Source organism: Cyprinus carpio, chromosome B13 (genome assembly GCF_018340385.1).
Source record: "Cyprinus carpio isolate SPL01 chromosome B13, ASM1834038v1, whole genome shotgun sequence".
NCBI lineage: Eukaryota > Metazoa > Chordata > Actinopteri > Cypriniformes > Cyprinidae > Cyprinus > Cyprinus carpio.
In genome coordinates this window covers 25,927,273-25,944,566 of record NC_056609.1, presented here as the reverse complement: position 1 = coordinate 25,944,566, position 17,294 = coordinate 25,927,273, and the positions used below count along the sequence as shown (strand labels likewise).

General features: G+C 35.8%; 1 protein-coding gene across 4 annotated transcripts in view; it reads right to left on the bottom strand.

Annotated features, from left to right (window-relative positions):
- The window catches only part of cdh23 (cadherin-related 23), a 233,072-nt gene that overhangs the window by 132,193 nt on the left and 83,585 nt on the right, over window positions 1-17,294 (bottom strand). For all 4 annotated transcript variants that reach the window (XM_042737456.1, XM_042737457.1, XM_042737459.1 and 1 more), the window contains one exon: window positions 13,049-13,127. In XM_042737456.1, the coding sequence (XP_042593390.1) occupies window positions 13,049-13,127 (79 nt within the window). The remainder of the gene's footprint in view (window positions 1-13,048; window positions 13,128-17,294) is intronic.

Below are 17,294 nucleotides of genomic sequence, written 5' to 3'. Positions count from 1 at the left end.
AGCGCTAATGTTGGGACGTGGTTCGAGGGTTTAGGATATGTTCTGGGGTTTGGTGATTAAAAGATTGTGATTTCTCCAGGCTAATGCACTGCGTTATGAGAGCGTCTATGTAATGAGAATAATTTCAGAGCATTAGGAAAGACATCACAGAGTCTCGAGCGACTTCCAGACAAATTCGAGCCACACGTAAATGCATATAAACAAACACATTCACATGGGAACATGCACAAAAAGAGCTGATATTTATGCCCTCATTATAATTATGCTTTCATACAGGTGAACACACACACGCGTAGATGTGCAGTTGATAGTCCTTCACACACATTCTTTTGTTACAGAGTGATATAGCAGCCAGAGACCCTGGCAACGTTGTTTAATCTACACATTTTCTTCTGAACTAACAAATAGATGTTAACAATAGCCTGTATTACAATACAATGAATATAAAGGTAATACTTTTAATTTCAACAAACATCTACTTCAAAAGAATAACACACTGAATATATGACTCTGTGCTGTCAAATGGCCGTTTTTCTGTCTCTACAGAGGATTTATTTAAGGCTATAGTTGACCTGAATGACTTCTTTTACCTATTCTATTACCGATTTAATCAAACTCCTTGAAAAGGACATGACCAGCTTTCATAGGCTTTAAGGGAACTTAATAGTGTTTTACAGAAAGCATGGACCTAAAGTACCATGGAGTGAAAATACAAGCCTGAGTGTCCAAAACAAGTCAAAGCAGGGTTATTTAGTTGTTTACTATATGAATGAATAAAGAATTCAATTAAGAGCATATATATTATTTTTTGGTTTGTACCCATCAAGCTTCAGTTGATAAAAGAAAATAGTCAAATGACATGAATTATCTTTTAAATCAGAATTTTAAATCAACAATATTTTACAAAGCCTATCAGAAAATAAAATAAAATAAAATAAAATAAAATAAAATAAAATAAAAAGCTTATTATAGAAAAAAAAAAATAAATCCTAGAAAAAAAAAAAAAAAAAAGAAAAAAAAAAAAAAATAAAATAAAAAAATAAAATAAAATAAAATAAAATAAAAAAAATAAAATAAAATAAAATAAAATAAAATAAAATAAAATAAAAAGCTGTTTATTCTAGAAAATGTAAAATCTTGGCAGGTAAAAATAAAATAAAATAAAATAAAAAGCTAATGATTCTTGAGAATTGAAAATCTTTGGAGGCAACATCTAAATTTCTATAATTGCATTATATATAGTAGTGTAATATTTAATTAAAAAACAAATATTTTATATTTGTAAATAATACTCCAAACACTCCTACTGGATTTATGTTTTGAAATGGAGTCAAAGAGTCTAAGTCATAATAGACGATTATATAAAACAGGAGCAAAATGTGAAGTTTTATGTGTTATGAATCGCCAAAGTAATATATTTTAAAAGTCAAATGATAACCAAATCATAACTCTTCTATAATGAACAAACAGTCCTAAACAAAGGTCAGAAGTATTTACCACCCAATCACCAAACCATCAACCCTTCATCTACTCTACACACAGCATTTACAGCAAACAAAATAATAGAAATCTTTCCCCGTTTTATATAGGCCGCCAGAACCCATCTGATTTTATCTGACATGAAAAGCTGTTTTATGGATTATATGACATAATCCAATCAATACACTCACATAACAAATGCAGAATCCAGATTAGTGACAAACACACTGATCAGAGTCTGTCAGTGAAATCAAATGCTAACTCTGACTCAGACAAGAGTGACATTTGAAGCCTATTTACCCAAAACACTTCACCAACTGGCACAAGCACTAAAGCAGATCTTAACAGATATTAATAAGCAGAAAAATACAATCCTATCTATATAATCTAAGTATCCATTCGTGTCTATTTGAATCTTTTAGTCTTTTTTTTACTCTAACCTATTTTAATGATTTCATCCACCTGAACCATGAGGGAACCATGAATGTTTTGAAAGTACTGAATGTCATGTCAATAGCAAATGAAGCTTTTTAGAGTAATAGGATGAGAATTTAACGATTCTGATTCCACTGAGCACTTCTTGTTCTTTAATGATTCCATGAACAATTCTTTTAGCAATTTTTTGGATGAACAAATTGATGATATTTGAAAATTGCATTCACGATCTACAAACAACCTATTGTAAAATGATAGGACCGTTTCTGAATTCAACAGAACAGAAAAAACAAATGGGAAATAAACAGTTCTTGGAAATGTGGTTCATATTCCACAATTATTGCATCCAACAACCTCTCACTTCTCATTATCTTGTCTAATGCCATACCTAGGATTTAGCATGCTTGAAGCATTTTATCTGTGAAAAAAAGTCAAAAGGCATCTTTGCACCGCAAACACAGAAAGAAGTATATATACACCACAAAAGATGCGTTTACACAGCCGCTTGGAAGGTGATCGTTCATTCTTGCTCACAGTGGACAGAAAAGAAGATGCTGATCATGATATCAGTAAAGTTTAAGGTGACTCTCATGTGTATTTTGCATATTTTATGCATATTTATGCATATTTTACAGCGTTCAGTCTACATCAGTGGAAGAATGCAGATTTTCCAAAACCGTCAATTGAACAGAACATTGTGGAAATCATTCGGTTTCAATATTTTTATAAATAGCATCCATTCTCAAAAAAGAACTGGCTCTAAAGGGCAAAGAGTCCAGCTGTCAGGACATTGTGGCAGTAAATGAATAAAGAATAAAAGGTGTTCGTTGTCTGTACTTCAGGCCGGAGGAGTGACCCACCTGACAACCTGTCAGCCTTCACACACACACACACACACACTCATTCAATATACACACCAGCAGCCTCATCTGAAATTAAAGACCCCTCTCACACACATACAGACACAGATATTTCATTATCAACTAGAGCTTATTGTAACCCAGGTCACAGGGTTGACTATCGATCAGAAAGCTCAGGCCTCAAGGGGAATAATCAAACCCAGAGAGATAGATTGGAAACTTTGATCTCTCTGCTCAAAGTGTCAAGTGCATTCTTTAAAAAAAGATCCACAGATGATTGAGCTTATTGAACTTTTCGGTTTGGTCACGTCTAGGTGATGTCTTTTGGAATACAAAAGATTGGAAATATGTGTTCCACAAATTATTGTGATTTCAAAGTAAACTAGATTTGCGTGACCTGCTTTGCTGTTTTGATTCAGTCACTGCGCATGAGAATCAGTGCACAACAACAATGTAAAATCACCTATACAGTAAAAAGATGCAAGAAAGCAAAGACCAATCAAAATGACCCTAGAGTTTTCACATTAAAACGGGGTCTGCAGCGTCAAGTTTATTTCGTAAAGTATACAAAATATGTTTACCAAAAAAAAGAGGATAGTTCACCCAAAACCCATTTTGTCATATATTACTTACTCTAATGTCATTCCAAACCCATAAGAGCTTCGTTCAGCTTCTGAACACAAATTAAGATATTTCTGATGAAATCCAAGAGCTTTCTGACCCTGCATAGACAGCAATGCAAATACCACATGCAAGGACATCAGTACAATAGTCCATCAGTGGTTCAAACATAATGTAATGAAGCTATGAGAATACTTTTTGCAAGCAAGAATGGAGGTCTTATGGGTTTGGAACAACATGAGTGTGAGTAATTAATGACAGAATTTAAATTTTTGGGTGAACTAACCATTTAAGGCAAAAATCTGATTTTTTGGTCAAAACTTAAAAGGGGGGGTCCTCTGCAATGGAAAGTTTGAATGTCATGAAGCACTTGAATTGTGGAATTTCAATACTTAAGAAGTGCAGCTTTGTACGCACATGAAATAATGCTTGTGGATCCGGTTCTGTTGTGAAAACCTCACTGCCCTGTTTAAGTACTACAAACTTCAGTAGACAACATTAAGCCATTCATCTGAAAGGAAACTGTGACATGATAAGATCCTATTAAAGATCAGACTTAGATGGCAAAATAAAAGAATGTAAGCTGATCTTTATGTCTTCATCACATATCACATCTCTGCAGGTGGTTTTCACAGGGCATACTGTTGTAAGCAGACTTGTGCATTAACAGGTAATGGCTTTTTAAGTACTCTACACAGACAGTGAGTGAGTACTGTAGAAAGCTTTCAGTGCATGTGTGTGAGAGAGAGACAGAGAGACGGAGATTATCAACGAGTGCATAATTGGAAAGCTGAAAAGAGTGTTATTGCTCCAGTGATAAGCATCTTTAATTTGATGGATATATCATACATGTACATTGTATGCAGCCGTGCACATGTGTTCAGGCCGGTTCACACCAAGGACGATAACTATAAGAACAAAGATTTAGTAGATTTAATAATTTTAATACTAAAGTGGCAGATAACACAACTGCAGCGCATGCTTATAATAAACAGGTTGATGTAGATGGTTAAACGTTGCTTAAATGTTGGCAGGTTGTGGACATTTTGTGTTCAGTATATGAAAATACATTGTATACAACATATAAAACAAACTTCCAAAACTCCAAAAACTTAAAAAATAAACAAAAAAAACAAATTAATAAACATCAAAAAAAAAAAAAAAAAAAACAATATAACAAATGGCGCAAACAGGTATGTAAGATCAGACCACTCATTTGTGTACCAACATGGCTGACAGCTGTTAATGTACAATCAATGATTTAGATCGGCTATAGGGACACTGCACTTTTCGTTCCATTCATATGCATGTGAATGTGTCAGAACTGGAAACGCAAGCTCGTGTGAAAAGTTTCGTATTTCGTTGCATTCCAAAGTTCAAGTTTGGTGAACTCTAACCTATGAATTCGCATCACGTGAAACCGTGTGACCAACTGCAGATTCATATGTCACAGCATGACCTCGTAACTGAATTAAAAGAACATAAATTTAAAAACACACCACAGAATTAAACTGAAGAAAACTCACCAAAAAAAGTCTAGAATATTCATACAAAAAAAAAAAAAAAAATAAAAAAAAAAAAAAAAATAAAAATTTAAATAAAATTATAAACAATATAAATTTTTAAATAAAAATATAATAGTATCACTCTTTATTTTATTTACTACTCATTTTTTAACTTAAAATATAATAGTATCACTCTTTTTTATTATTTTATTTATTTTTATTTTATTTAAAATAATAAACTATGTGCAGTGTGAGCACCAAGCCAAATCTCCAGGTGCTCTCATGAGAACCAGACCAAAAAACTTATGTGCACCCCTGTATATAACAATGCTAAATCATTACTATTGTAATTCAAGTTCATACCTAAAAATTGCTTGCCTGAAGAACACAGAAGCACTGCTGATTGTCAAATGACACCTCAATAATTTGTCCTATAAATGCAATGTAAACAACAGTTCATTATGTAATTATTAGGTTTGGAAATTTTATATATTTAAAGAGTCAAGATGCAAAAGCCTCTGAGTGCCATCTGGAATTTTCATAGATAATCAGCATTTTTCTCAAGCTCCTATATTTATGTTTAGTTATCTTACTTTAATGGCTAAAAAAAACTATTCCTTGTCATTAAAGTGAAATTACTGAACCTACACATTAGAGCCTGTGACAGAATGCTCATTTTAGAAGAAAAAAAAAAATATTCAGATGGCTTCTGAACTCTTCCTTAATACAATACTTATTTATGAAATTACTGAAGACTGGAGTAATGGCTGCTAAAATTTCAGCTTTGCGTCACAAGAATAAATGACATTTAAAAATATATTAAATTAGAACAGATATTATATATTGTAATATTTTACAATATTATTCTTTTTTAATGAATTTTTGATCAAATAAATGCACTTAATGAGAGCATAAGAGACTTCCTTTAAAAACATTTTTTTTTTTTTTTTTACTTAAAATATATATAATACCAATAAATAACCCATAACAGGAATTTATTATTTAAGGGTAAATTCCAATCAGATCCAAAGGTTCTAATTATTTTTGTTCTGAAACAGTTAAAATGTCAAATAAATGTGCTAATGCTGTTAAAAAATAACAGCATTGCACATATTTAATAGCATATGATATCTTCCCTTAACTTTGACAGCCTTTATAACAGTCAGCAGACATGCAAGCTCTGACCTACTGTGTGCATGCATGATCTAGTCACATCTACTCTATATACATGTGGAAACAATAACTATCTAGATATTGTGCTGTCTAAATATCTCAACTTGCTTAATCAACTTGGTGAAACAGACAAGATTGGTCTGCAAGCTGTCCATTGCCCACAGTAGTCCAGTGTGTGTGTGTGTGTGTGTGTGTGTATGTGTGTGTGTGAGTGTGTGTGTGTGTGTGTGTGTGTGTATTTCTTGAAGTTTGTGAAATCCTCCTAAACTGGCATCTGCACACATCAACAGAATCTCTCCAGGTGGAATCTCAGCATTGGTGAGAGTCCAGCTCCCTATATAAGAAAATTGTAAATCAATGAGAACTGAAAGCCGGACAACTTTCCATGAGGTTTCCATGGTAACATTCAGCTTCAGCGTCACTATGTAGATCTGTACCTTTTGGGAATTCCAAATCCAAAGCAGCTCACATCTGCTTCTGAAAGAGCAGGGTGATTTAATGAGGCTTTAACTTTGGCCCTTTAAAGCCACCATAGCTGCAGGGGCTGTTAGCCATATCTGTGAGCGCTGTGGTTCATGAACCCTGCTGGGCTAAAGCTCAGGACAGCGTTCTCCCAGGGCACTTTATAATGGATTCTACAGGCATGAGAGCATGCTGAAGACCTTCACAAGTCCCTCTGTCTCTCTCTCTCTCACACACACACACACACCCTCTCGCTTCAGTAGTCACAGTTGTACCAACTTGTCCTGGAGTTGTGCTGGAGTTCAAAAACACACACTTAAAACTTCAGCATCAATTCTTCTGATTTATGAAACCGGTTTTGAAATCTGATCTCATTTAATCACACACATTCAATTCTATACTACTGCAGCAACCTTAAACCTATTCAGCATAGCAACACCTTGGCAACCACCTATCAACATTCTTAAAACCACTCAGAATAACTTGCCAACTGCCTAGCAACACCCTGGCAACCACCTATCAATGTTCTTAATACCACACAGAAAGACTTAGCAAGTGAATAGCAACACCTTGGCAACCACACACAAACACCCTAGTAACTAGAAATATTTTTAAAAGTACTCAGAATAACTCAGCAACTGCTTAGCAACACCTTGGCAACCACTCCCAAACACCCTAGTAACTAGAAATAGTTTTAAAACTACTCAGAATAACTCAGCAACTGCTTAGCAACACCTTGGCAACCACTCCCAGTAACTAGAAATAGTTTTAAAACTACTCAGAATTATTTGGCAAATGCATAGCAACACCCTGTCAACCACCTAGCAACATTCTTAAAATCACTCAAAATAAGTTGGCAGGTGCATAGTGGCAACCACTTACAAACACCCTGGTAAATAGAAATGTTTTTAAATATTTTTAAAAAATATTTAAAATAACTTGGCAACTGCAAAGCAACCACCCATAATCACCCTAATAACAAGAAATGTTTTCAAAACTACTCAGCATAACCTGGCAACTGCATAGCAACACCCTGGCACCCTTACGATCTTTCAAACCTATTTGACTTTTTTTGCCCCATGACTTGTAGTAACCATGTATACCTCCAACTTAGCAACTTCATAGCAACACCCTGGCAACCACCTGCTTGCTTGCCAACTGCATAGCAATGTTCAAAAAAAAAGGAAGAAATTCTGTCAAAAATGTCAACACAATTTAGCTGATTGCATGGCAACACCATGGCAACGGTCAAGAACCACTTATATTTTTCTTTAGAAAAAATTCATCATTTCTCATATTGCTGTTGCTGCGGTTTTATTAATGGCTAAACTATGCAAGGCAGTTATTTTACCACGGTGGCTTTGCGTTATTGACGCAAATGAATAATACTATCAGAAATGTAAACTTGACTTGTTTACATTCTCTTTATTTTTTCACATTCAGATACTGTTTTGACTTCAGAAGATCGTATAATGACATTCCAGGTCAAGTTGCAGGATTAGAGAGGAAGTTTGAGGCCTGAGGAACAGCACAGTAATTTGGCAGTAAATAATAACATCAACAGCACTGTCATCAGAGAGAGAAAGAAAAATAAACTTGTGAGAGAGAGAGCGAGAGCGAGAGCGAGAGAGAGAGAGAGAGAGAGAGAGAGAGACTACAGGAGAGCATGATCTCTACTCCTTAGATCATTAACACACATCACCCTGCAATTAAAAACTCATTTATCTTAATTACTCAACTAATGGAACGAGTCCCCGCAGAAACACACACACACCCTTGAAGGATGGCTACAATGACATATACACATACACACATGCGCATATAGGTGTGATAAGCCAACATTAATGCTCAGAGAGAAGCCTAAAGCCACACACACACTACAAATACACAATCCACGCATCAGCCTGCCTGTCTTCAGTTCTGATGTGACATGTCATTACTGCTTCCTGAGATATTCATTCATTATGTGCTGATGAATTTAACATGGAATCTGCACTAAGGAGATTCTGTGTGTGTAAAGTCTGATTCTATAATGTACACTAAAACAACCCATCCGTCCTCCCGTTTATCTGTCTGTCTGTCTATCTATTGTTCATTCTGTCTATTATTGTATCGTTCTGTCTGTCTATCGTTCTCGTTCTATCTATCTATCTATCTATCTATCTATCCTATCTATCTATCTATCGAACCAACCAACCAACCAACCAACCAACCAACCATCTATCTATCTATCTATCTATCTGTCTGTCTGTCTGTCTGTCTGTCTGTCTGTCTGTCCTGTCTGTCTGTCTGGCTGTCTGTCTCTCTGTCTGTCTGCCTTCATAAATAAACATAAATCTATCCATTTATTGTTCATTTTGTCTATCATTCTCTCTATCATTCTTGCTATCATTCTATTGTTCTGTCTGTCTTTCTATCGTTGTATCTAACGCTCTATCTATCTATCTATCTATCTATCTATCTATCTATCTATCATTATGTCTGTCTGTCTGTCTATTGTTCTGTCTTTCTGTCTGTCTGTCTCTCTGTCTAGCTGTCTGTTGTTCATTCTGTCTACCTGTCTATCTGTATAACTATTAAACTATTTTGAAAACTTTCGCATTTCTGAAATGAAATTCAAATTCAAGAATTGCACTAAAATTTAAAAGGCATTTTTAATTAAATTCTGAATGACATGTGACCCCTACGTTAACACAGGAAAGAAACTGTGCTCATCAAACTATTTCACATGATCCTGAACTCAACCTGGGTCTCCTAAAGAGAGTGAAATCTTTTCCTCTACCTCTACCCGTTTTCCCCTGCTTCTTTGATTGTCCCCTTTAGATTCACACACAACGGCTTTGAGAGAGCATGCAATATGAATTCTAATAAAGCAATTACCATTATGAATGATAACTAGGGACATTCCACTGATCTAGGGTCAGGGCCCGTGCAATAGCTCTTATGATTACGGAGTATGGAATCAGGTTCAGGAAATAGCAGTGCTCTGCTAGCCAGCGGGAATGTTTAACCTACATCACGGATCCCTGTCCTATTGATTAGACCATTAGACTTGAACCACTGAGAGGAAATTGACACAATCCTCTTTCCATATTAAATCTTTGCATTAATGCTCCACAATTTAACGGCAAAGCTATCAGATTTCTTCAGAATATTTATCCGTTCACTTTCCAGCTTTCCTCTAAAAACTGAATAATATGTCATTTTGAGTGTGATTTGGAGGGCTGCACTGCTCATGTATCGATTCTCAAAAATAATGTCCTCAAGCCTCTTAACTTAACAGTTACTTTGAGAGGCTATTTTGTGATCATTGCCAGTAGCCCATAACCATTCATACGCTTGGAAGACTAACAGAAGACTGAACTATCAAAGACACATTTTTATTTAGTAATTTCTAAATAAATACTATGAGCAAATGACATAACAGCGCTATTATTTGCCATCTGCCACCCGGCTCTATAGATATAAGCTATATCCCAAACACCAACCAAACTCAAACAGTTACCATTAAATTACATTTTATTAAATAAACAATATCTATTTATTTACATTAAAAACAGAAAATTATTAGTAGGGATGACCCTGAATAGTCGACGATTCAGTGTTTCAATAGGAGGAGCCTGATTCAACTACCAATCTCACAGTCGAATATTCACTGAGGTGTTATGATCATGCCATTTTGGCTATATGGGGGTGCTCAGTGTCTAATTTCATATAGAACTACCGGTTTTCTCCCTAAAAGTTAATATACAGCCTATTATGATGATGTAAATAAGAATCTGAAAAGAAAGAAGCTTCAAATAAATATTTTAACGTGCGTGAATAAATCCAACCACGCCTATAGATTTAAGTTTCACTTTCCATAATCTGTGACTAACAGAGGAGCATCTTGGCGACAGGGATTTAAAACTTTAACAAGACTCAAAATGACACAGGCAGAGTGAATTTTTTCAATCAGGTAGGGTACAAGTGATTTCAAAACATTGCAGCCGGTTTATATATATCATGTATATATTATTTATCTCACAGGAGACGCATTTGGTTGAGTTACGCTGCAAGTGCTTCATTGTAGTACTGTGGTGATTATCTATTCGGTGCGCAGCATGAGTAGGACAAACAACAATGCAGAATATTAATAACTATGACTGGGACTGTCATACACATAACATTATAATGGGAACACTATTAAAATCAAACGCTGTGAATTTTCTGAGTTTAGTTGCCATGTTGCACGTTGTTGCGTGAATAGGGCGTCCACAAAAGGAGTTCATTCAGAGCCACGCCTACCTAAAATGGATCATTCTAACCCCACGTCTATGTCACGATGTGGGAAAATTTGCATAACACCACCCAGATGTTCATGCAAAGAATGCAATGCAACCCGTAAAAAGACAGTATAAGTCATTATAATCAGTAATTATGTCCCCACTGGATGCAACAAATGCCCTTATTAATTACATTTTTTGTCTTGTCACTCCGGCCGGTGTTCTGATAGTGAGGGGTATAACATTTCCGTCACATGCTTGAGGTGTTCAGCCAATCTACAGGCAAGGATAGCTGGCCAATCACAGCACACCTCACTTTTGAACAAAAAGATCTATAAAAAAAAATCGACACGTTTTAGAAAGGCGGTGTATAGAGAAGAAACAATTATGTACAGTATGTGGAAAATAATATGTTTTTTAAACCTTAAACCGCATGAACACATTTCATTACACCAAATACACAAAATAATGTTCTTTTACCAACATAATATGACCCCTTTAATATAACTTTATCAGAAAACCTGACTTTTTCAACAACATTTGCATAGGTAAACATGTTTTAAAAATGATTAAAATTTGTTCAAAGCATAGCAAATCTGAACACGACTTAAAGGTAGGGTAGGCGATTTTGGATAGTCTAGCAAGAGCAAGCTAGCTTTAAAAGCATAAATTCCCACCCTCCCCACCTTATTGCTATCGGGATGTAAAGAGACTGTCAACCAGCATAACAAAAAATGATTTGAACCAAATCACCTACCCTGCTTTTAAAAAATATTTTTTTAATCAAAACTTCAAAACAAAATATTAGAATGAAACACATCTCTTAACACTATTCAGAAAACATGGCATTAAAAGCGGCCCACTTTTACTACGCATATTCAAACAATCTCTCTCTCTCTCTCTGTGAGTGGTTTGGTATTTTCCACATAATGCAGTGCCATTCTGACACTCGTTGTCATTTAAGTGTCAAATCTATATATATATATACATATACAGCCTACAAAACCCATTCAAAACACACTTACGCAAAACTGAGCCACTGAAGGTTCTCAATGTACATCTAAACTATATCACAGAAACACATGATGTAACCCTCTCTCTCTCTTTTTCTCTGACTTTCTCTGTCTCTCGCCCTTCATTCTGTAACTCCCTTCGCTCCGTCTGTCTCATGCTGATAGCAATGGAAGTGATCTACGGGGGAGGCCGTGCACACACAAGTACACACCTACAGTGAGTATGTGTATGTTTGTTGCACCGTGGGAAGGTTTGTCCTGCTGTGTTAAGCTCATGTATGGACTAAATCGACAAAGGCTTTCAGTCACACACACATATTATCCCACTTACACCACAGCAGCACTAATGTGACACATATAGGCCACTGTCCTTCACACTGGAGCATGAAAAATCATACTACGCTCAACACTCAAATCACTGTATATCAAATCATGACATCAGTCATTATATAATTGTCTGATTATGAGTATTTGCTCTATTTGGAATTATTTTGAGATGATCACTGCACATTTTAAATTCCAATTACATACTGTCATCCAAATAACAGATTCTGAAATGAGTATTAGAAATGCCATGAAATGTACATTTTCATATATGTGTCTATTTCCGCTGCACTGACAGCGGTCGGCTTCACATTCTCTGTCTAATTCACTTTAAACATGTATGACAAATGTTCAAATGTTTATGGTCAATCAAGGTTACAATTCAAGGAAATATTATGTAATAATACAGAGGAGGAGACAACAATATATTTTCAGATTTGGAATCAAGAGGATATAAAAATAAAATAAAATAATATTTACAACCTTAAATGCTAAAAGTTAAAGACAAAAAAAAACAGAATATTTTATATATTTGTTATATTTTATTTTACTATTATTATTATTATTGTCTAAAATTACATCATTCCACCCTTTGAAATATTTGTGGACACAGCCGAAAACACTTTAATACAACAAAAAATTTAATACAACAATAAAGAAAATGTAAAGTATTTATAAAATATAAAAAGAATGTATTAGAATACATATTATTATTGTTATTATTGATACTATCTAATATAATGTCATTCTTACCAGTCAATTGTTTCTATTTGTTTACAAAGCCTTAAAGGAACACATACATTGATAAACCGTAAAATCTCAACAAAGTTCAAAGGGAACAAATTAATTGTTCTTAAGTTTACACAATTAAAGTCCAGACAGATGTGATAATCATGATGGATGTGACTGACCTGACATGATTGTATATCCGATTCCACGTGGTCGACCTAAGTCTTGATCGATCGCCCTGATCTTACGGACTTCATAACCCTACAGACACACACAGACAACAGGCATTTACTGAGAGGTAAAGCAAGAAACATGTGAAAATTATGCATACAAGTGCATAAATAGTCTTTCATTTGGACAGGATATCTATTGTTTTATAACTTGTGTGCTTGTGCTGTTTTAAAATAAATGCCACTTGGTTTTTATTTTGTCTAATGCAATGACAATCAGACATTTTAAATGTTCAAATGCTTTTGTGTGCAACTGTTGAGGAAACTGTTACAGGGGCATCAGCTTCAAAAATGAATGCATCAAATGAGACATGAAAAACAACAAACAGAAATATTCTGAGTTTGAGGACTCTTTGATCCTGAAAGAGAAACAGTACAGATGCTTAAGGAGAAAAGTGAGAGAGCGTCTGCCATTGATCCAGCTAATAGTGTCTGAGAGCTGTTTATGCTTCATTTCTGCCAACACTCCACTGCTATTACAGCACACAATCAATTACAGCACGTTTAGCGCAAGAATGTGAGGAGGAGCGAGGGAGAAATGGATGACAAAAGCAGCTGAACAGGGTATGAAGTGTGGCTGAAGTAATTTGTGAGCCATTCTCTTGCCATTTGCACAAGTTGAATGTTCAATCATGCAACGCGTCTTTCTCCTTCTCTTTCCTGTCCTCTCATCCTTAAACATTCTCCCTGCACCTTCTTGTCCACTCCTCCATCCGCGTCTCTTCTCTTGCACCATTTCAGATCAAGCGCTTGACAGCCAAATTGTGTTTGCCCCTAAAAAGCCTTTAAATGTCACCCTGACAAAAAGAAAACGCCAAACAGCGGTGCAAAAACTCCCCACTTTTCCCGCAAAACATTGTTTTTCTCTCCGTTTTAGCTGTTGTCAAACTTTGGTCCATTTGGCAGCTGGATTCGGTTTTCTACAGTATGAGCATGAACCGCAGAGCTGTGTTTGTGCCAGAGGATCAAGGTTTGAGTGGTTAGGATAGACAGCGAGCACCTGCTGGTAGATGACGTACTACACCAATCCACAGGACATCCAAACATCCAGCAGTGTGTATAAGGCTAAGGCTAGTCCATTTTGCTAAAATTTCATTGCAGCTACTCAAAATGGTTCTTAGTATGCTTAGTATGCTTGTATGCATGATTGACAACATCAGGGTATGCTGGTAGTGATATGATGGATGGTGTCCTGGGGTATTTCCTCCCAGATCTGGACCAGGGAATCACTGAGCTCCTAAACAGTCGGAGGTGCAACTTCGGATGGACCAAAACATAATGTCCCAGAGGTGTTCTATTGGATTTAGATCAGGGGAGCGTGGGGGCTGTCAGGGTACCATTGTCTAGCCTGTAGAGGTCTGTGCGTCCCTCCCCAAACCATCACTGACCCACTGCCGACCCACCACCAAACTGGTCATGCTGAACGATGTTACAGGCAGCATAACGTTCTCCACGGCTTCTCCAGACCCTTTTACATCTGTCACATGCTCAGGGTGAACCTGCTCTCATCTGTGAAAAGTACAGGGCTACGAGGCACTGTCCAGCTCTCATAGAGTAACTGCCTGCCTCCTGGAATCTCTTCCATGCTCTTGAGACTGTGCTGGGAGACACAGCAAACCTTCTGGCAATGGCAAGCATTGATGTGCCATACTGGAGGAGTTGGACTGCCTGTGCAACCTCTGTAAGGTCCAGGTATCACCTCATGCTATCAGTAGTGACACTGACCCTAGCCAAATGCAAAACCAGTGAAAAACAGTCAGAAAAGATGAGTAGGGGAAAAAAATGTCAGTGAAAAGATGAGTAGGGGAAAAAAATGTCAGTGGCCTCCACCTGTAAAACCATTCCTATTTTGGGGGTCATCTCATTGTTGCCCATCTAGTGCACCTGTTGTTAATTTCATTAACACCAAAGCAGCTGAAACTGATTAACAACCCCCTCTGCTACTTAACTGACCAAATCGATATCCCAGGAGTTTAATTAATTTGAAGCTACACTCTGATTAAAAAGTGTTCCTTTAATTTTTTGGAGCAGTATATATATATATATATATATATATATATATATATATATATATATAATATATATATATATATATATATATATACACACACACACTCACCAGCCACTTTATTAGGTACACCTGTTCAATTGCTTGGTAACACAAACTGCTAATCAGCCAATCACATGGCAGCAATACAATGCATTTAGGCATCTAGATGTGGTGAAGACGACTTGCTCAGTTCAAACCGAGGACGAAAATGCCTTGTTGATGTCAGAGGAGAATGGGCAGACTGGTTAGAGATGATAGAAAGGCAACAGTTAGTCAAATAACCACTCGTTACAACCAAGGTATGCAGAATACCATCTCTGAACGCACAACAAGTCGAACCCTGAAGCAGATGAGCTACAGCAGCAGAAGACCACACCGGGTGCCGCTCCTGTCAGCTAAGAACAGGAAACAGAGTCTACAATTCGCACAGGTTCACCAAAAAAGGAAAATAGAATATTGGAAAACGTTGTCTGATGAGTCTCGATTTCTGCTGCAACGTTCAGATTGTAGGGTCAGAATTTGGCATAAAGGACATAAAAGCATGGATCCAAGCATGGTGTGGGGATATTTTCTTGGCAAACTTTAATTAAGCATCATTTAAACGCCACTGGTTTCTTGAACATGACAATGAGTTCACTTTACTCAAATGGCCTCCACAGTGACCAGATCTTAATCCAATAGAGCAGCTTTGGGATGTGGAGGAACGGGAGAGTCGCATCATGGATGTGCAGCCAACAAATCTGCAGCAACTGCGTGATGCTATCATGTCAATATGGACCAAAATCTATGAGGAATGTTTCCAACACCTTGTTGAATCTATGCCACAAAGAATTAAGGCAGTTCTGAAGGCAAAAGGGGGTCCAACCCGGTACTAGCAAGGTGTACCTAATAAAATGGCCAGTGAGTGTGTATATATAGATATATTCATTTAAATTTAGTTATGAAGGCAAATTTATGTTTAAGAGTATTCAGCAAGTGACAGTCTCTCTCCTCCTTTCATTTGCACAAAAATATTTACTGTTTTCAACATTGATAATAGTGAGAAATGTTTCTTCAAATCAGTATATTAGAATGATTTCTAAAGGATCATGTGACATTGAAGACTGGAATAATGATGCTGAAATTGCATCACAGGAATACATTACATTTTAAAATATATTCATAGAGAAAACTGTTGTTTTAAATTGTAATAATATTTCACATCATCACTGTTTTTAGTGTATTTTTTGAAAATAAATTCAGCCTTGTTGAACATAAAGAAAAAAACCTACACTAAAATGTGAGTGATAGTGTAGAGTTTAAAATAAGAAATTCAGTAACAATTGTGAGATACAAACTTGCACTTGAAATTTAAAAACCATACTGTAATATATAAAGTCAGTTATGAGAAACAAAGAGGCAATTGTGAAATTCACACAATTATAAGAAATAACGTTGCAATTCTGACACAATTACATTGTTATTTTCTAAAAACATGAACTAGCATCTGTATATAGTGCATATATCACCATATTATGGTGAATCATAAATGAATACCTCATCCAAAATATAGATAATATCAAAAATATGGTGAGATTCCAAAAGAGAAACAAAGCTACACTGAGCTATTAACGCAAACAACTCAGCAGCACGGCAGACAGGAATTATTTAATTTAATTCATAAAAAAAATAATAATAATAATTTTTTTTAATTTAATTCATAAAAAATGTAATTAAATACATTTTGATGAATCTTCAAACTGATCTTTCTATACAATGACCACATAGTGGTTCCAGTCGAGCTCCAAAACGGACCAAAATTCTCATAGTTATTATTTAAATCATCATATCACCATATGAAAAGTACGTGAGAACATTTTTGGATGTGAACATACGCTAAATGTGACCTTGAAAGACATGGTCACATGAACCATCCTTGCATATAAAGAGCTTTGTAAAAATAATCATGGAGGAGAAAAAATATATATAATAGATCCTACGAGATTGGGACAGTGTGAGGGTGAGTGTATAATGATAGGATTGTGAATCTTGGGTGAACTATTGATTTAACTATTGATTTAACTATAACAATTGCTTTGTGCTTCTCTAATGTAAAAAAGCCATTGAGATGAGTGGGAAAATAAGCTAAGGGATCTCTCTCCCTCTCTC